The 22,233-nt window shown below is 35.3% G+C and overlaps 1 protein-coding gene across 46 annotated transcripts in view; it reads left to right on the top strand.

The window, feature by feature from the left end:
- The window catches only part of PTPRD (protein tyrosine phosphatase receptor type D), an 834,341-nt gene that overhangs the window by 610,194 nt on the left and 201,914 nt on the right, over positions 1-22,233 (top strand). For 21 of the 46 annotated variants that reach the window (XM_019815913.3, XM_045043800.1, XM_045043822.1 and 18 more), the window contains 3 exons: positions 19,540-19,728; positions 20,981-20,989; positions 21,721-21,738. In XM_019815913.3, coding sequence (XP_019671472.2) covers positions 19,540-19,728; positions 20,981-20,989; positions 21,721-21,738 — 216 coding nt within the window. The remainder of the gene's footprint in view (positions 1-19,539; positions 19,729-20,980; positions 20,990-21,720; positions 21,739-22,233) is intronic. The other 25 variants (XM_045043809.1, XM_045043812.1, XM_045043807.1 and 22 more) reach the window with 3 other exon arrangements.

Raw genomic sequence — 22,233 nt, 5'->3', positions numbered from 1 at the left:
AAATAAAACAACCAGACATTAAAAATAAATAAATAAATAAATAAATAAATAAATAAATAAATAAATAAAAAGATTTGAGAATCTGGTTGAACTCAAAAAAAAAAAAAACTATCGTGAATTTTTTAAATAACATAACATACATTGAACCTTTAATTTTCAAATTCCTAGAAATACAAGAAAAAGTGGACAGGCCTTCTGTTTGTTTCCCTCAACTCTAAATGTCTCCCTGTTATGGTTTTTTGCTCTGAGCTTGGTCCCTTCAAGTTGACCAATGAGGTTTGTATTAGTAGTGCAGTCCTGCATTCACTTGACTAGCCCTTTTTACTCTCCTTTCAGATGTTTCGGATTAGTACATGAATGGAGATCAGAATATAGATAAACTAAATAGAAGTGCTTGAAACATTGGCATCTTCGGGGCGCCTGGGTGGCTCAGTTGGTTGGGCGGCCGACTTCGGCTCAGGTCATGATCTCGCGGTCTGTGAGTTCCAGCCCCGCATTGGGCTCTGTGCTGTCAGCTAGGAGCCTGGAGTCTGTTTCAGATTCTCTGTCTCCCTCTCTCTGATCCTCCCCCGTTCATGCTCTGTCTCTCTCTGTCTCAAAAATAAATAAACGTTTAAAAAAATTAAAAAAAAAATTGGCATCTACACTAGATGATTACATGGCTTGACTCAAGAGTTAATAATAGCATCTTCCTTCTTTTGGAATGATTAAAAAAAGTTGGCTTGATATCCTAAGTTAACATTAGAGTGTTGTTTTTTGTTGTTGTTTTGTTTTTTTAATTAATATACAATTGGAGTAATTTTATACTCTAAATAATTTTCTTTGGGGGGGCTATTTCTCATTTATTTTGTTTTACTTCATCTTTTCTCTGAAAGTTTGTATTGTTTTCTCATATGCCCCTTCTTACAAGGTAAATATTCACATATGTTTTTACTTATGTCTACATAGATCTAAAGTCTATGACTCTTGAAAAGTGTACATACCCATCACATTTGTTGTTATGTAATAGGATTTAACAAAGATACTACTCTATGAGAAAAGTAACCTAAAGAATTTGTCAAGAGAGTACTTGATATACAGACACAGCATAGAAAAGTATTCCACAAGATATAATGAGTAAAATACATATACAACACATCAGAGTTTCTAAAGGAAGTTATTTCATCACGCAGAGCCCCTTAAATATGGTAATTCCCATACTCCTCTCACTGTAACTTCTTCCCTGGGTCATCTCACCTGTTCATATGATTCCAACTTTTACTTGCATATGACTGACATTCAAAATTGTATTTCAAATCTTGAGCTTTCCTATATCTTCCTGCGCCTCTTATATTTGGTAGCATCCATCCCTGCTCAGCCACCTGCTGTTCACCAAAGAACTAAGAAACTAGACTTGAGACATACTTTTACCACAGTTCCCCTTAAACAAAATGAATACTCCTAAACCTGTGGAACATTCTTTCATTGTGTAGCTAATTCATCTGTTCCTTTCTCTTTCAGGAGTTGCATCCAAACAACTTGCATTAAAGGGAATACGGCAACTTTCTAACTGTTCTTGCTCTTTGTCCCCCACCACTAAACTCCCTCGACAAAGATTGTGTTTTGGAATGTGAACTGTTTCCTCTTACTTTCTCTGTTAAAAATGACTCAGCTCTGTGCTACCTGCCAAGTGAAGTCTACAACCCTCCCAGGTTCTCACTGTTGGAACCAGCTGACCATCCCTGCATCATGCTTCAACATGCTTTGCCACATGGTATTCCTAAATCTATCCCCAAACAAATGCACCCAAGCAGTAGTCACGCTCACCCTGAATCTACCACCTATTTAATCTCTGTACATTGATCATTTTCCTGTCCCTCAGAGGCTCTGAGTACATTCCTGTTTATCAAAATTCTATTCATGCTGTTAGGCTGGCTTCTGTGATCCCCAGCAAAATCCATTACTCACCCATTTGTGCTCCCTTAACAATTTATTCTTTCACATATTCCCTTCCATTTACATGCGTGTTTCCACCATTATATTTTAAGATTTTTGAGAAACTGCTCTTGGAGCCCTCAAGTGTCAAACACTGTTTCATGTGGTGAATCTGAGAGGTGTCCGACACATATTTGCTACATTGAACATTGAAGGTGCCTGCCACCTAATGTTTGCTAAATGTGAATATAATTTTCTGCAGATAACTTAAGAATGTGCTTTATATAAAAAACATGTGAGTGTATTGCATGTCTTCAGTAGATATATTCATTCAACTTTCTTGTGGAATGAATATTTTAATTGAAGTGATTTACCTTCAATAAAAATAAAATACTAAAGTCACTTTATCCTTTCCTAACATCTCTTCTTTCTTAATTTCTTTCTTTGAGTTAGTGTTCATCAAGTCAAAGGTTTTACGCCATACTCTCATAAGCTCACTTTGATGAGTTTGGATTTGGTTTATGGTAACTGCAGGTGACTTGAATATTTCTCATAGACTGTTGTGGACAATATCAACTCATTTGTTTGGATGTCTTTTGACATGTTGGACATCATCTCTCTTGGTCATATTTTTTGAAAGATTGGATTTATAGTGTTTGTTTCCATCTATTATAACCTTGCTTCAAAGAGATATAAGTTTAATTTATAGAAGAATGTTCCCTGTGATGAGATAAAATGTGGTGGTTTTGGAGCAGTACGTTTGGAACACACAGCCCACACTAGGGGCTTCTGTGTCTGTGCTGGAAGTAAACAATAGTTTAGCTCTAAGTCCCTGAAGAGCTCTGTTGTGATAAAGAACAGCCCTATGCACAGTATCTCTAATAGAAATAATTCAGTTCTTCAGAAAAATCACAATTAGTCCTGAGACTGAATCCAGGGGGAAAATATTTCTCCCACAGTTCTTCAGAAAAAAGACACTGTCATGTTGTAAAGAACATCCTCTGCATCTATACATGTTTAACTCTCTCCACCTTCATAGGACCTACTGCTTCTTCAGGTTCCTCAGTGTAACCTGGGGAATTATACCTAAAGACAAGCCAGTAAAACTTGTTTACTAGCAAACAACAGAAAATAGTCTTGGTATTCCAGTCTCTGATCCTCTAGCTAATCAAAGGATCATGTTTATGTTATGTGAAGGAATGGGTGAGCTTGCATTATTTCAGCTAATTATCCATACTTACTGCTTCACTAGCCAAGTTGTGATAGGTTTTATCCATCAGTTTGAAGTTGAGATCCCTGGTAAGTATAGGTTAAAGCAAAACCGGGTGTTTGGTTAAGGAGAGTTTTAAATTTCGACAACGATCTGTGTTAAGGGCATGTTTGCACATTTCCTTAAGAAAACTAAGGACCATAGGGGCTCCTGAGTGGCCCAGTTCGTTAAGCCTCTGACTTTGGCTCAAGTCATGATCTCACAGTTCATGAATTTGATTCCTGCATCAAGCTCTGTGCTGACAGCTCGGAGCCTGGAGCCTGCTTCACGTTCTGAGTCTCCCTGTCTCTCTGCCCCTCCCCTGCTTGTGCTCTGTCTTTCTCTCAAAAATAAATAAACATTGGGTCACCTGGGTGGCTCAGTCGGTTGGGTGTCCAACTCGGGCTCAAGTCATGATCTCACAGTTTGTGGGTTCGAGCCCCACATCGGGCTCTGTGTTGACAGCTCACAGAGCCTGGATCCTGCTTCACGTTCTGTGTCTCCTTCTCTCTCTTACCCTTCCCCGCTCACACCATCTCTCTCTCAAAACTAAATAAACATTAAAAAATAAAAAAATAAACAAAATAAATAAACATTAAAGAAATAAAATTTTAAAAAAAGGAGCATAGATCTGTGTGCTTGGATAGGGCAGCACCCTCTACATGGAGGAGGGCCAGGTGAGCATCCATAATTTCAGCTTGAGTTTGCATGAAATAGGTCAGATTTCCTCTCAAATAGGATTGTTAAGAAATTAAGTATGTATGCCATCAAGTATGACTATAATAATGAGAACCTGAAAAACTATTAAGAGGTTAAAAGTAAGAATCCATCTCATTCATTACATTTAAAACAAAAGGCTTCTGGAAAACACAGTGAGAACATTTAACTGTGATTGATCAGTTGTAATACATGAACTTTGGTAACAGAATGAGGTAACGTCTTTATAGATTCTGTCATTGAAAACAGTTAAACACTTCAGACCATCTACCAAAAAGCATGGCTTTGACTTTAGTTGATCTGCATAGCTATTTTCTGAAAATCAGTGATAAAATCTATTATAGTTGACTCTGTTCTAGGATCTAGTATTACATATTTTATCGGAGTGGTCTAGTTCCTCTCAGAATTATCTCATGTTCTATAATTTATAAATAATTTTAGTGAGACATTTTCTATTTAATACCTACCTTTTGATGAGTAACCCAAAAGGAAATAGTTCTTCTCATTTCCGTAGTGGGGTCCTGGAGTAGCTGGTACCCCTGATGAAATCCACCGTGGGTTGAACAGAATAACTAAAAGTTAAATGATCAGAAATGTATCACTGTGTGTCTGAACAAACAGTAGTCTCCTTGACATGGGGTGGAATATAAGTATTAAGATAAATATTGTCCTCCCTGCCAGGAAATGCATTCAAAATATGAAGAAAGAAATTATGTCTAGGAATGAAAGAGGAGAAAGGGTGAACCAATTTAGCCTTACACCTTCTACAACTTTTTTACTTACAACTGAGGAGATAAGTATTTCAAAACTAATATATTATAGCTAGAATATTCCTAAATCTCTATATTATTATTATTATTATTATTATTATTATTATTATTAAAATCTCTATCATATTAAAACACACCAGGAAAACTGACATCCTAGGAAGTTTTGTTTTATTTTGTTCTGTTTGTTTTCCTAGAACCCTACTTGCTATGTTTTAGGAAAGTAGCTTAGGCTTTAGGAGGAGGACATATACCTAAGAGTCACTTGAAAATTACCAGGGAAGAAGGGAGGGAGGGAGGGGGGAAACGAGGGGGAGAATGGGGATGAGGCTGGAGAGATTTGCTTTATTGTGTGACTTAGCTGCATTAGCCAAGAAGCAGATCTGTCATGATTCAAACAACTGAATTCATATGATGTACCCAATAGCTTTTCAGTCAATGGAAGTCTATGGGCCTTCATATCCAGTTCATCAGCACTGGGGAGGAGAAGATGGTCATGGTGGTGGGGGGCTGGGGGTTGGAGGGATATGATAGCCATTAGAAAAAACTAAATTGGAAGTGTCTTTTTCCCACTGGGTAAACATTCTTGATTATATTTTATGTTTTTCTGAGTTAATTCCTCAGAAACTATAGAATGTGCCCATTCGATTATAATTGGCCCATGAAACCTGTCATGTATATTTTACAAAGCTGTATGGCATATTATTTTATCTTTATAACAATAAACACTTAAATAGCTTTAGTTATTTTAGGGATCAGTGACTGAAATACAAGTTCTTACTTCCTTTAGTGAATGCAGATTATTTACTCAGCAGTCTCATAACCATCATCATTGAGCAATTGAAGCAGCATTAATCTTGCGGTAAACATAAAAACCATCCACTTGTGCTGTGGGAAGAACAGAGGTATATGTGGGCTTTCTATGCCAGTGAATTCAAGGCTGAGATGACTTTTTTCACTTGTCAAGTTGCTGTCACTTTGTTAAGAATTAGAGATTGTATGTTTTCTAAATTTGTAACAATATGTCACTCTATTGTAACTAAATGCAAATGAACAACTCTGGGTTGTTTTCAGGATGTTAAGGAAAAGGTTTATTGTATTGCTACTGAGTATCTTGTCATTGGAAACTTGTACCTATTTAATTGGCATGTAGCATATTAAAATGTAACAGCCATGACTTATCTTTAAGGAAATTCGAAATGGCTTGTCTTCATAGGAGTGTAACTCAGATTATTTTCTCTCTTATTCAGGAGGCCACTCACTGTGATACTTTGATATTTACTGAATTTCTTCTCTGGCTAGAGAGAAAATACCCTGACATACCCAGCTGTCTTCAGATTGAAGGAATTAGCTGTTGGTGGGGAGAATTGATGCAAATCCATGGGTATCTCCATACCATTCTAGACTGGTGCCCAGGAATTACCTGACACATCCGCAGTGAGAATACTGAGCTCATTTGGTATAGGTAGAGCCAGTCTGTTCTGCCTTCACTCTGAGACAAAGCACAAAAGGAAGCAAAGAGTATATTTACCAGCTCCCTCTGCCAGTTCCTGAAAGTAAATATGGATCAGTATTCATTTGCAGATAATTTGTGCTTGGTGCTGTGCTCCATTCTGGGGCAGCTACGCTGGTGAGGAAAAGACACTCCAGCCTGCAGGGGTACACATCATCTATTACATAGGTGCCTCAGATAGGTGACTTTATTCCCTAACGGGAGGACATCCTAGCAATATATTATTGAATCCATCACGTTTGTAGACAAGCATTCCTGATAATTCTCCCTGATTCCCCATCTTCAAAATACCACTGAGCCATGTAAAATTGACCTTCCAATTATTCTCAACTATCACAATATCTGCACATATCAAGTCACCACAATGTACACTTTAAATATCCTACAATTTTATTTGCCCATTACATGACAAATAAACGCATCAGTTAGGTATTGTCAATAAAGCTGAAAAAAAAAAATCTCAAATCTCTTCACTTCCCATCTCCCCCACCACTTTCTTGGTATAAGTTTGCCCTTATCTCACCTAATTGGGCTTCCTACATACTTTCTTCTTTTTCCCTGTCCAGTGTATTTTTTACACTGTAGTTCAAAGGATATTTTTCATATGGAAATTTGATATGCAGCTTACCCTCCTAACACACAAGTACGTAGTCACTTAAGTGCCCACACACTTACCTCTATCACTAAAACTTTCCTTTACCTTCTATATGTTTTTAGAAAAAAGACCACAGTTCTTCATGTAATTCCCTCGGGGTTGCCTAAAACACTTTTTGTCATTTGCTGAGCTTAACCTAGTACTGAAGAAGAGCCTTTGAATTTTATATATGGAGGACTGGTACCTCTTCTGGCAGCAGAGGATATGGGTTTTATTCATGTAATTTTTGGTGACGATTTTGGTCATTGTTGGTAGTTTTTCTTCTATCTGTTATTTTCTAAATGTCTGACTTCCTGTTAAGTAGCACATTAATATTATTAATATATCAAAAGGTACTGAATAAATTTCTATCCTATGTTTACATTTAAATGTGGTATTGTTTTACTTAGTAAGTTTATGTAAAGAGGGAGGAATATTCAAAAATTTTAAAAAATTATACTTATAAATTGATTTGGGTAGTTTCTATACATCGGTAACTTGTGATTCCAAAGACTTAAGAAAAAGTCTCATAAACTGACAAATATAAACTAGTCCCATTTGGTAATTCTTTGGTGTTAAATTGAAGCTCACTTTTGGCATATAAACAGAAAATTATTTGCATATAGGGGAAATTATCCTCCATAGATATATAATACATTCTTAAAACGTAGGTTACCTTTAAAGGTTTCTTTGTGTGGTCATGTAGTTTTCATTCTTTGCAGTGAAACATTTTATATATAATATTTGATTTAAGATTTGATCTTTTTATTTTCCAAGGTATTCCCTGAAGAAAACTGCCTTTACCTGTTTTCTCAATCTATCTTCTCCCTTCAAATAGAACAAATACCTTCCACAGTTTGCCTTTAAAACTATGAGCAATGCTACTGAGGAGTAAAATAGTGAAATGTTCTCTTCCAAAAAACTTAGACATATCTGAATCACTTTATTTCTGTGTTTGGTGCTATTGCCCACTTCTCTCAATGATTAAAGACCCCAGAATGGCAAGTTTTTTTTTTGTTTTTTTTTTTTTGTTTGTTTGTTTTGTTTTTTTACTGTGTTGTAGATCTAGGGGAAGAACTGTGAAGAGCTGAGGGGAGGTAAATTTCTCTGAAAATATTTCAAAAGTCTGGCTTGAGAAATGACACTTGGAGTTCTGAGACACCGGGATGTTAAGTGGATGCTCTTTTGGTTAGAAGGAAGCAGAGTTCACCTTCTATCTTAACCTTTCTCAGATGATTTCAGAGAAAATTAATAGAGGCCTATCCACTTCACATTTTTACTTCTGTAAAGAAAATCTGACAAATTTTTTACAGTATTGATATCTCTGCATTTTCTTGTCATGAACTTGCCTTGCTCTGGAATTATCACTCAAATTTGTTCACTGTTCAGCATTGATAATTGAATTTTGTAAGTCTTAATTTTATAGGAATTTATGTATTTCCAGTCCTAATGATTTTCTGGTATTATCATCATTGGTATAAAATTGGTAACAGCTGGAATGTCAGTTACCTAGTTTTCGTGTTCAAGAGGACCTCAAATGAATGTGTATTTAGGAAGATTCTTCTTAGTTGGGACAAAAGTGTTTGAGTACATGCAGCTATTCAGAAGCCCTGGGAGTAACTCTAGTACAACTGAGATGTTAATGAGATAATTTAAAGATTTGTAAAATTTCATTTATTTATGATAATATAATAATTTACTTTTATATAATTTTAGAATTTTGAAACAATCCCAGTCTTAGTAAAAAAAAAAAACAAAAACAAAAACAACTGGCTATTACAATACAAAGAACTTTTCCTATATTTGAGATTAAATTAATGACAGCATCCTTATCACCCTCAAATATCTGTATGTCTCCAAACAAGGGCATTCTCCTACTTGACTACAATGCAACCATCAGAACCAGGAGGTAAATATTGATGCAGCATGCCCATGCAGCCTTCACATTACATTTTGGCAGTTCTCCCATCTGGGAGTTACCACGTGTCCTCTGCAAATTGCTCTGATTGTCTTCAAAGACTCCAGTTCAGAATTACACTTTGCCCTTAATCATCAATCTGAAAGAGTTACTCAAGTTTTCCTGTGACATTCCTGATCTTGATAGCTTTGAAGATAACAAATTTGTTATCTCATAAAATGTTCTCATTTGGGGTTTGCTGATGCTTGCTTTGATCATATTTAGATTATGAATCTTTGGCAATAATACTGTCTTACTCAGTTCAAGCTGCTATAACCAAATGCCATAAACTGGGTGGCATATAATCAGAAATTTATTTCTCATAGTTCTAGAGGCTGGGAAGTCCAAGATCAAGTTGCTGGCAGTTTGGTGTCTTGTTGGAGCCCACTTTCTGGTTCACAGAGGGCCATCTTTTGAACATGTGTCCTCAGGTGGAAGTGGCAAGGGCTTTCGCTGGCATCTCTTTCACGAGGCCACTAATCCCATTCATAAGGGTTCCATCCTCATGAGCTAATCACTTCCCAAAAGTCACACCTGCAAATACCATCACATTGGGCGTTAGGATTAAAAATGAATTGGGGGGGGGGGGGCAGGGCAGGGGATACAAACATTTAATCTATAACAAATATCGTGGAAGTGATATTATGTTTTTCTCAACACATGATTTTGATCTGTTTCATTATCTGTGTCAACTTCATTCTCTTAAGGTTGTTTTTGTGAGTCTTCTCAATTTTAAAGTTACTCTCCTTTCTATTCAATAAATGCCAGTGAAGGGTTACCTTGGGAGTATGCAAATATGTAATTCCTCCTGAAACTTTTCTATTTATTCATTTATATCAGTATGGACTCATGTCTTTTTATTTTATTCAATATATTATAATTTGTATATGTACTTGGATGTTCAAATTGTCCCACATTGGTCTAGTGAGAGCCCCATCAAGCTGGCATCTTTGCCTTTTCAACATGTCTTTGTCATTCTTCGAGCACTTGTGTACATAACAGATATTTTAAGTATGGCTTGTACTTTTTTCTTTTCCCAGTACTGAATGTAATCAGTGATTTCTTCAAGGAGCTCTGCTTCCTTTTACTAGACAGTCATATTTAGAGAATCCGATGCAAGCTCTAGATGCTGTGTGTGGCCATTGCTATTACGTATTGCTGTTTCTCGCCTCTCTGGACTCACACAGATAGGGAAGATGTGTTTAGTAAGTGTATATAAGGAGTGAATGTATGTGTGCATGCACACTCATTTACAATTGTATTCATTTTTATATCTGTGTGTATGTTTTTAAAAACATGAGTTCACACCAATGCCTTCACTGCCAGTCCACACATAGCTTATTCTCGTTTTCCTTTTTATACAACAATTGATAGCTTAAAATTTTTATTTACAGTTACATTCACCACAGTACAGTGGAACAGCCAGGGTTAATCTTTTTTGGGGCATTGTTTGATTTGAGCTCGTTAGAATTTTTGACTTTTACAAAGCGGGCAATTAATGGAGGCAGGAGCCAAACCCAGATCCCTTTCCATGTTTATTATTTCTGTCTTTGTGTCTCTCTTTCTAAAAACACAATAATTAAAATATTATACTTCAGCTTCATTGTGCATTTTTGCCTTTCTTTTCTTAAAAAAACTGATATTATGACTTATATAGAAATTTATGTAGAAATGTTATTTATTTTATCATTCGAACTATGGCAAAAACTTTTGATCATGACACCAGCTTATTATTAAAAATAATAGAAAGCAGTGAGATTTGTGAAAGTAGATGGGCATTAGATTTTGTTATTTTGATGAGACTTGCACTCCAGGGAAGGGAATAAAAGCATCATCCTGATTCCTAAATATTTGTTTAAACATCCAAGAATTAATAATGTTTTTAAGTAGGAGAGGATACTTCTATATCCCCATGAATGCCTCTAATTTTGGATCACAAAAAGTGTGATCATTTGCTAAACCCAAACACAAATAACTAATAACTTAAAGCCACGTGACATTGCAGCTACCACATTTATACAAGTAATATAAACCAACTAGGTTTGTGTTCTGCTATGTAGACTATTGCTTTATGATTTGTAGGATAATTGCATACATTACTTCTAAATAAGTTTGCTTTATCTCTGCCAAGAATGCCTTACAACATCCTCAACATGTGAAGAATATTTCAGAAAATGGAGCTTTGCTCTGAGATGCTCTGTGGGTAGTTGGTTAGTATGCTGAATATTTAGTAGCTGCTAATAACGCTCCTGTCAGCTGATCAGTGTCCAATTTTCTATTCTTTCATGGCATCATTCTATCAGAAATCTTTGGAGATTCTAGTGCCCCATAAGCGCCCTTAAGAGATACCTAAATCCACTCTGAAATAAAAGCTTCTCTGATTGATTTAATAGCTTTATTAAGACAAGCATACCATCTGTACATAATAACTTGCAAAGAGGATCTTGGACTAAATATTCATCATATCTTGTTCATAATTACTTTTGGAGGCCAGATCTTATATTTATTAAATATTCCATTTGGTTATCATTTATTAACTGGCAGTTTTGTCCTACTTTAGATAACTTCTTTCTTAGAGTAGCCTTTAACTTATAATTAGAAACTACTTTATTTATATAATTTTTTTCAATTTCATTCATATGAATATCATTTTGATAATGGCCCAGGAGTCCAACTTTGCTGGAAAACGTTGATTTAGCTTTTACTTCTTTTCTTTGGAGTTTTCTGTTTTCAGTCCCTTATTCAATACACTTGCAGGAAGATTGATTTTGAATAATACAGTCATGATGTCAAAACAGTACAAATTATACCCTGCTGCATCTGGAATGGTGAAAATAAAAGCTTTATTTACACTGTTTTCTTTAAGAAAAGAATAATAAATGTTTTTTCTCCGTTTTCAGGGACTGTATTCTGGAAAGAAATGGTTCTTGTTTGTAGCCTGATACCATGGTTTATTCTGAAAGATAATGACTTGAAAACTCATTTGCTGTTCAACAAAGTAGCAAATACTCTAACCAGTAACCCTCCAGGTGCTAGCCAGAGACCCTGATCTGTCTCCTCTCCCAGACAAAGATATTTGGGGTGGTCATTATTGGCTCCCGTCTTACAGGGAGACCGCTGTGTGGCCTAAGGTCATAGAGTTAATATGTTGGGTCTACTGATGTCTAGTGTCCTGTCTTTTGGCATCTGCTCGGAACCAAAGTTCTAACATTTATAACCCTTCTTAGATAACTAAACAGAAATTACAGAAGGGTTAACGACATGGGCACAGTGCTGAATTTGAGCTCTCTAGAGAAAATTATTTGATATTTATCATCCTTTTCACACTCTTCCATTTCTCCTGCACATTTGATTGGCTAGCATACATGGCAAATATTTGTCTCTATCTGGAAGCAATGCTAAACCAATGAGAAGCCAATTAATATATATCAAAAGATTTTTTAAATGTAGAACTGTTTTTAAAATTATCATTACATTCCATGGAACTTTAGTCCTTTCTGCTTGAAAAAAAATAAAAATAAGCAACTATTCAAATCATTTTTGTTGTGCCTTTCATTATAGGTTGACTTTGATAAAGAGTTCTATCACTGTTTTTGATGAATATTCAATGAACACCTATTGGCATAGAGGAAGCATGCTGAAGTACAAATATGCCAAATCTAGAGTTAAAAGCTTTTCTTTTATTTTTGCTCTATGTGTGATCTGGAACAAGTAATTTTGCTGAGTCTTTGTTTTGTGTCTACAGAAGATTGTAATTATGATACCACCTTTGCCTATCTCAGGGAACCTTAATAAGGCTCGGATGGTTTCAGTGTTTTCTGTCATTCACAGCAAAGCTTTTCTGTCTCAAATATTTAGAGCTATTGTTTTAGTTCATTTTGGGGAACATCATATGACAATATAGATTTGTTTTATTTCTGCTGTTGATTAATCAAAGAACGTAAAGCCTTGTTCAAAGGGAGAAATGAGGGCTTTTATGAGCTTTGAAAAAGTTACTTGATTGCAGGTATTGCTTTCTAAATTCACTTGCATGTCAGGGTGCCTCTGTGGCTCAGTCGGTTAAGCCTCTGCCTTGGGTGCAGGTCATGATCTTGTGGTTTGTGGGTTTGAGCCCTGCGTTGGGGTCAGTGCTGACAACTCAGAGCCTGGAGCCTTCTTTGGATTCTGTGTCTTTCTCTCTGCCCCTGCCTCGCTCTCACTCTGTCTCTCTCTCTCTCAAAAATAAAATAAACATACAAAATAAATAAAGTCACTTGCATGTTTAGATAATCCTTGTGGGGTTTTTTGTTATGATTTGCATAGAATATTCCCCATTTACAATTTATTGCTGCAGCTTTTGTTATATCAAGACTTGGAGTCACATGCCTCTGTTCTGTAAATCTATCATAGGATCTTGGGATTGAGTAAGTGTAGATAGGCTAATATTTTACAAAATGCCAGACACCAGTGCCAGGCAATGCTAGCCACATTTATTGCATTATCTCATTCAGTCCTCCCATCTATGAGCTGGGTACTATTCTCACTCCCAAAGAACCTAATTATTCCGCAGATTTAATTAAATCACAACAATATAAAGGTTCTCTAGATTACTTCATACCCAGTGCCTGGCCCACAATTGGCACAACAGAGGCATTTAATAAATATCTATAGAATGAATTATACCATCTATTGCCTGCTCAGTAGATTCTTCAAACTGATAGTTCAAAAGCTCGTTTTTCTTTTAATTTAATGCAGTTTTCATAAATAGGAAAATATTTTGTTATGTGACCACCTGACCACCACCATATTTCAACTTTTCAAGAGAATTTTCACTTTTTCCTAAGTATGAAAACATACTTTGTGTGGCACAGATTAGTACTGTTTCTTTAACAGGTGGAGATGCCTTGCAATATATTTAAAGGGTCTACCACTAAGAAATTATTCCAAATATGATCCATCTAACATTTGGCCTTTCTTTTGTTAATGAAATCTTTCTTTAATCCCTTCATACTTCAAAACAAAAACAAAACTTTAGAGCTTGTAGAAGATTACACTGTGAGCACACTTAAAATTTAAGATACATAGCCATTGAGAAATCTTTGCTCTTGTGAGTGAACAATGACCTGAGTGATTGCCCCAACATACAACTGAGTGATTCACTTGGGTTTTACCATTTGCTTGAACATCAGTAATTTCATTTTTCTAAAGATGACATAACAGAGTTTTGGTACCATATTTTGTGGGTTCTTTTGAGTTTCATTGTGTTTACATGTATTTTTTTTGTTATGTGATTGGCATTTTGACTTGTAGGAACTTGCAAGTAGTGTATGAAGAGAGCCTTTCTATAGAATTAGATAGCAGGAACTGAAATGTGTGTTCCCAGTGCAGTAACTGCACCAAATTATAAAAGGAACCAAGCATGACTTGTGCATCTTAACCAACGAAGATTGTTTGCTAATGAAATAAAATTTATGACTATAAAAATAGCCCTTAAAGACTATTTTTGTGAGTCTGGAAGCCTCATACTACTTAAGACACCGTAAAAAATAGAAGTTATAAGAAAGTTGTATGTCTCTTAGATGTAGAACCAAATTGCGGAGGCCAAGTATATAGCCACAAAACAAAGAATGATTTACTGTTTAAATGAATGATACGAAATAAACCCGATAGGAATTCAGAGATGCCACATGAGTGAGTGCTGAGATGTTTGTCGAGATTCCCTAAACGTATGCACTTGCAAATATTTCTTGTACACTGTCTTGGTTACAAAGGAAATATCACAAAGCCCTGCCCTCCATGAGCTTATGAGTTCAAGCTTACTCATTGACTTATTAAGGGATTGATTGATAACACCAGTTGAGAGATTTTTTAAAAGGAGCCACTATGAATTGTTTGGTACTCAGAAAAGTGATTCAGGAGGTTGAGTTCTATAAGAAAAAAAAATAATCTACTTATCTCTTACTAAAGTTTCTGATTTTGCTTTATTACACTACCTTTCTCATCAAAACCTCTACATCATCCATAATATTTAAATAATTGAGTGTACTTGCCAAATCTCTTAATACTGCTTTTGTAAAGGCATATTGTTGATGTAATTGATGTGATAAATTGGAAATGTAGCACCGAGGCAAATAGTCTTTCACTGAAAACTTCTTTAATCAATTGGGACCAGAGTCAGAACACCTGTATGTTTGCATTCATTCATGTCCCAGCAAGAATAGACAAGAAGAACTGCTTTGGCCACCTTGGATGGAGGCTATGGCTTTAGCAGGCAATTTAATTGTGTGGTTTCCTAACAAATACAAGAGGTTCAGTGTTTGTGGAATTAGAGCACAACTAAAAAAAATCATTAAAATTATTTATGGATGAACAATGAAAGTAGTTTAACTGAGCAAATTATGCAAAAGCTTGTATCTGATCATTCATAGATACCTAAAGCATGACTCCTTACAAAACCATGTCAGACTATTTCCCTATACATTCCTTTCAAGTCCTGGGTATGTCAGGGGTTATTAACACAAGTTCTGGAGAAATGGGAAGTTAACTCTAAACAGTGCTGATGTTCATGTTTCCCTTTCCTTAATGGAACTGTAAGTTTCATATCCGCATATTTCATTATGATACCAAACGGATTCAACGAATATGCTATATTTCCAGGTCTATTATAGCTGCCATTCCAAACAAAATATGTCTAACTTCTATGATTCACTAAGCACAAGTATGTAGTAATCTGCCCTTTAATGGCCTCTCAAAATGACAGACCAAATGGCTTTGTGAAGGTCAAGTCTGATTTAAATTGTTGATGAATTAGTAGCTAATTCTGCATGATTGAATATTAATATGGAACAGTGATAAGTAAGGCACTTTAAAGCTTAATGAACACATTAATGAATAGGACAAAATGTTTTTCTTTTCACCTCATGTAAAAGTTTAAAGCTGCTAACATATTGACGATTTGTTAATTTTTGATAGCTGCTTTTTTTTTCTGTAAAAGTTTATGTGGTTAAGATATAAAAGATATTGATTTTCCCCCAAGTTCCTGGTACTACACATTTGATGAGCTGTCAAAGTTGATGTTATCAAATGGCCAAAGCAATTTTATATAAATCACTAATAAATGTAGAAGGTAAAAAGAAAGCAATTAACATCTTCTAAACTACACCCACTGAGATAAGCATTCCAATTAGAAATTTCATTATTTCTACAGTTCATTTTATGTTGAATACTGAGTTTTATTGCCAAATACCTGACAGTCAAATTGGAAACAAGCCACAACTGTCAACATATAAGAGCTCTGGCTATTTGAATCTGTTACATTGTGATGTTTCTCATGAAAAATTAATGAAGAAAGTACATTCAAAAGAGATTCTGTGCAAAGGTGGGGGATGGATAGAATTTAATTACCCTTATTAAAAATAGGAAAGGAGCACTCTTTACATCCTCTGTCCGATTAGTATGCAAGAAAGATTATCTTTGTTGTGCACTTGTGTATATGAAAAGGGGGCTCTGGAGTGTTCTTTATGAGCCAAGAAGGAAAAGAAAGGTCATGCAAATGTATTAGACTGCTTTTGATAGGGCACAAGTCAATTTTGTCAGCTCTCCCTAAGGTGAGGATTTCATTTCTTATAAATGGTTATTAATTCTAGATTTCTTTAGTAAGAGCCTTCAGTAAGTGGCTCAACAATCTTAAGTCTTTGACACTTGCCACTTGATACTGAATAGTGGTGTGGTTCTTCAGAGATGAACCTGTAGAAGAAAAGTAATGGCTAGTGGGTCAATGTTAATGCATGCTAATGTAACTAGTATTTAAATGCCTGGGGGTAGATACAATGCCCTGAGAAATAGAGAAACAGCTCAGGAATCTCAAGGTGAGTTTTTATGAACCTAAGTTCGTAGTGTTAAACATGGAAAAGATAACAAAATCTAAGAGCTTTTTAAGAAACTCATTTCTAGGTAACTAAGCCAGTGTAGTTGACTTTGGAGCACTCCAGGTAAAATGCTATGAAGCATTTTGGGTCACTAGACACCAAGCGAGATGTTTAATATGATGTGTGTAATACAATGGCTATTGATCTATCTGCTTTTTTTTCAAGTAATATTAGAACAATGCTATAGGTAGAAATATATCATATTGACGAAACTTAAAGTCACAAAGAAAGGCTGATGAAATTCATTTGGAGTACATTATCAAAATTAGCCTAATTTGCAAAATGCTCTATTCCATTTGTAATTTTTAACTTTCCCTTGGAGATCCGAAAAACCATCTTGAAATTTCATCCTTAACTATTGTTTCTGGCTTTTGTCCTCTAAAGGCCTTCTGCTTGGCTGATGATGTGTGAGCATTCACATGAACAGGATGTATTCCTGCTTCCTCGAAAGAATCTTTCAACCTAAGTAAAATGTAACTCATCGTAGTGAATTGTTTTTATAACTTTTTTTGTCTCCAGCTGTAACTAGCTGGTGGGACAGGTAAATATTCTCTAGTGAATTTAGATGTCAAGCCCAACTTGCCTTAGCAACGTCTATTGGTCTTTCATAATCTTCCTGCAGAAGAGCTAGGGTCCATACCTGCCTGTTCTGTTTGCCTCCCCAGTTTCTCTTATAACAATCTGGACTTGTTGAGAGAAACCTTCCCCTTATTGGGTGCTTTATTCTTTGATAATAGTTTGACATTTGTTCACTAATCACATTCAAAATCTCTCTCTGTAGTCCTGAACTATTTCTCTGATCAAGTCTCTACCAGAAGTAGTTTCCTACTATATATAGTAGAAAAACATATTTCTTTCTTTTCTTTTCTTTTCTTTTCTTTTCTTTTCTTTTCTTTTCTTTTCTTTTCTTTTCTTTTCTTTTTTTTTCTTTTCTTTTCTTCTTTTCTTTTCTTTTCTTTTCTTCTTTTCTTTTCTCTTTTCTTTTCTTTTCCTTTCTTTTCTTTTCTTTTCTTTTCCCTTTCCTTTTCTTTTCTTTTCTTTTTTTAACCACTAGGTTATATTCTTATTTAGGCTTGGGAATCATTGGAGGTTCTCTGAAAAGTCTGATAATACAGACTAGTTTGATGACAAGGGATTTGGATATAAATGAGATCTGGAGGAACTCACAGTGTAGAGAGATAAACTCATAATAATAAATACAAGAAAATGGATTTTAGTTATTCACTGCTACAATAGCTCTGAGGAGGAAAATATTACATATATTTGAGAGGGTTTTTATTATAAAGAAGGTGATTTTGGCTGCATGGCTTTCCAGAGACCCAGAGTACTTATTGTACATGATTTGTCTAGAAAATGGTAAGAGTTACAGTGTGAACAGAAGAAACTTTGCTATGGGGGATATCATCCATGAGAGATTGAGAAAAATGGGGCCTGATTTAAAAGGATTTTGCTAGCTAAATTTAGGAGACTGAATTTATCATGTAATGATAGAGGGGAGGCAGTAGAGGACACATATATTTGACTGACAACACAGCAGAAGCATCAAAATAGAGCCTTTTTCCTAGAAATTATAATGCAGACTTCAGCAATACTCATAGGATCATACCATAAATTGCAGGTGACATCCTAGGAGAAGTGAGATGCCCTATTTGATGATTTCTAACTTTTTTTTCTCACTGGTGTTTGTGCTTTTGAGTAATTTTGGAATTGATGGCTCATGAAAATTAATCAAAGATCATGAGGGACAGTTGATTAAATTAATCCCAGACCCAGTGAGAACTCAAACTATTTTATAGTGGTTTTCAAACAAACTGCTAAATTCTAATTTGGATAATAATCACATATATAACTAAAATTCCTTCAAATTAAAAATTTCTTCAAGATAGAATATACCTTTCTAATGCTGGCTGGAAGAACTGGTAATGTAAGTTATTAATGTGGATCATCATGCTTGGGGGATTTAAGAGGAATTTAACTTATCAAGATCCAAGATCTGGGACAATTTTGATATAGGATAGGGAGAAGTGAACTTTGGATGAGTTGAGGATTCAAAATTTAGGAATTTGAACTCTTAATGACTAAAAATGGTATAGGCCTTTGGAATGGAGGAAAATATTTTCTTACTCTGAGGAATATACACTTTTGTGTTGCTTTTTCTGAGTTTCTTTTCTTCTTTTGTAAGGGAGTCTTTTTCAGACAATTTTCAGATTAATGGAAACTCCCTACAAAGAAATTCATTCAAAAAAAAAAAAAAAGAGAGAGAGAAAAAAAGAAAAAGAAATTCATTCAGGTTGAAGTTGACCCTTATGAAAAAATACAGAGTTTTACTTAGAAATCACAAGAAAAACAGCAGATTAGAAATGAGGTAACTTAATCCAGCTAATCTGCTTATTCCCCAGATGCTCTCCAAAAGAGCTCTACTGGACCCCATCGTTTCCCTCAACAGAAAGTTCCCTAAGTGCTTATACTTGTGATGTTCCCATCTTTCTGGCCAATTCCACTTGTTCTTAATGCCCATTTCAGAGTCTCATTTGAAGCTGACCTCACTGACCTCCTCCAGCACACATTCTATAATTTCTTCTTCCCCCACGATCCTAGAGCTAGATGTGGTTTTTCATCATGTTCTTTATCACATGTATCTGAGCTCTTTGTTAGAGTATTGGTCTCTTACATAGACTTTGTTAGAGTATTGGTCTCTTACATGTTCCTGGCCAGGAACAACATTGTGACTGTATCCTAATCTAATAATGCAATGCTGCCTGGTTTGTGTTAGCTTCTCAACAAATGCCAAATAAGGCAAGGGGAAAGATTAATGGACAAGAGCTCTTGAATTTTGGGCATCTGACTTATTGACATGTTTGTATCACCTTTTGTCTTGCAGAGGATCAAATTCCCAGGGGTTTCCCTACCATTGACATGGGCCCACAGTTGAAGGTGGTTGAGCGTACACGCACTGCCACCATGCTTTGTGCAGCCAGTGGGAATCCGGATCCAGAAATAACTTGGTTTAAAGATTTCCTGCCCGTCGACACAAGCAACAACAATGGCCGTATTAAGCAATTACGATCAGGTAGGGTCTTGTTACTGTTTCCACTAACTCTTAGAGAATTTTTTTTTTAGCTTTCTCTCTCTTTATTTTTATTTTAATTTGATTTGATTTAATTTTAATTTTTAGGTATTGATTTTTCTCCCTCTTCTCTTTCTCTGTTATTTAATGTGTTGTCCATGTTTGTGATGTCATAGCCTGTTTCAGAGTCTGTCTTTCTCTCTGTGTGTTTTGCAGCTTCTGTTTAATCCACATTGCTCACTGCTGTGACTGTATTTTTGATGGTTTTTTTTTTAATTTACTGCTTTTCTGCAGTATTTGATGGATCCATTTTCTCCTCTTTCTTTCTTCTCTCTCTGTTTTCTTTTTAAACAAATTTATTTCAACATTGGACTTCATTCAGAACTTGCAAGGAGCTCCAATGGTTGTATCCATTAAAAACCAAAATATTCATATTAAACACCAAAATGATTCAATTTTATTAAAGTGTGTTTTCTCTGTCTCTTATGCATTTGAACTCATCAAAGTACCAAAGTTTAGTTAAGTTTGGTCACATCTGCTTTCTTTTCACTAATACATAAATGACAGAAATGTTATCTCATGAGTAACCAGATGTATTTTTTCGAAAGTCCTTTACCAAATACCAATGCAAGGAGGGGATTTTTATTAATATTATTATTATATTCTTGTGAGTGAGCATTTTCTACACATAAGCCACAGTAGTGTGCGCCCACACTAAAGAGTTTTGAACCCTCCAGTGACTGGATCTACAGAAGTCTGCTTTTGGTGTAGACTCCAGCTTTTGCTGCTTCCTCCTCTTTCCCCTGGCTGCCCTTTTCTCCCTCTCCCACCCCCATCCCAAGTTCATCCCTTTGCTCTCTTTAGATTAAAGATAGAGATAATTCTAAATTTCTTAAGTTTTAGAGCCTGTCCCTAGGCAATTTCACCGGGACATGTAGTAATAAGCTGTTTACTTTGACGTTGGGAGTTATATTGATATAGAATTCTAAGTTGTTTAACTGCCTGTCTTCCCAGAATTCTCAGCTTTTGACCTGTCCTGTGATGTTAAAGCGTCTTGTTAACTGCCTTTTTTGCTTGTTGTCAGCAGAATTGTGTAGATTAGCATTCTGTTATTGTAAATAAAGAATTAATTATTCACATGTAACATAGATGATTTAGTATATAAAGCTTTAACTCTGAAAAATTTGTACCAAATTATAAGGAATATAATAATATTTTTATGCTGTCTTTCTTCTCTCCGTATTTAAATCTCCAGAATCTATTGGTAAGTGCTTAGTTCTGAAGCGCACTTCACCCTCACTAATTTCCATATCCAGAATATTATTATTATTATTATTATTATTATTATTATTTTATTAATAAAATGCATGGCATGCATTTTACTAACTGTCAGTGTAGACACCAGATCTCGGTAGTGGCGCGCACACGCACACATCCACAGATCCGTTATTGTAAGAACACTGTGTACAAAAATAAAATAATACACAAGTTATATCACACAAATGTAGCATAGTGAGTAGCATAAGATATTCAATCAACAGTGTTTGTTTCCAGTTAGTCATTAGTATTTCCTATAACAGTATATATATATGCGTACCTATATATATACTTAAACAGATTAGCCAGGATTTTTCCTAAACTATGTCTTTAAAAAGTATCGTTTAGTTTTTTGGGTTTTTTTTAAGAATATGAGGCATATAAGATATAATTCTAATCCTATATGACCCCAGACCTATGAACTCAGTTGTTTCTCTGAGAAAAGCAATGCTGCCTATTGTGGTCTTTGCCCTCTGTGGTATAATGCAACTTGCTTTTATAATCTAATAATACTATCTAATATATTCCTGTTTTACCAGTATAGTAATTCAAGTTTCTTTTAAGACCTTATTTAATTCTGTAAATCTAATTTAATTCTTCTCCCCAGCCCTAGCCTCCTCCTTCTCGTACTAATGCTTCTTCTTTCTAATCTTATTTGCATTCATATTATCCACCCAGGTGGTACACCAATAAGAGGTAAGAGTGCTGAACTAACGTTCACAGAATGATCTTGCTCATTCTTTCTGTCCTGTCATCACTCCCATCTTTGTCTTGTTTTCAAACTCATTCCAATAATATGTCCATCAACTTTATTTTTCCCCTTTGTACTGTTTGGTTATGATCAGTGACTCTCATATTGTGAGTTTTCCTTTTCTTTTTCTTTTCTCTTTGTTTTGTTCGTTTCTTTATTTATGGAGATGATTATTTAAGTTGTGATATGCTTCAAAGAAAGCATATCCAGGTCTTTAGACCACAGACCAGTCACAGCGTACCATCTGTCCCTCTTTTTTTCCTTTTCTTCTTCTTCCTTTTTCCTTTTTTTCTTTTTTTTTCTTCTTTTTCCTTTTTTTTTGTCCAACCGGAGAAAAAAAAAGATCATTTTTTCTTCCTTAGCTGTTCTTGTTCTGGACCAAAGCCAAGATGGTCTGGAGAACAGTGGCAGACATGCAGAAGACAGCCTGGAACATCTGC

Source organism: Felis catus, chromosome D4, assembly GCF_018350175.1.
Source record: "Felis catus isolate Fca126 chromosome D4, F.catus_Fca126_mat1.0, whole genome shotgun sequence".
In the NCBI taxonomy this organism is placed as follows: domain Eukaryota; kingdom Metazoa; phylum Chordata; class Mammalia; order Carnivora; family Felidae; genus Felis; species Felis catus.
Note: the sequence above shows the minus strand (reverse complement) of the source record. Positions and strands in the feature narration are given on the sequence as shown.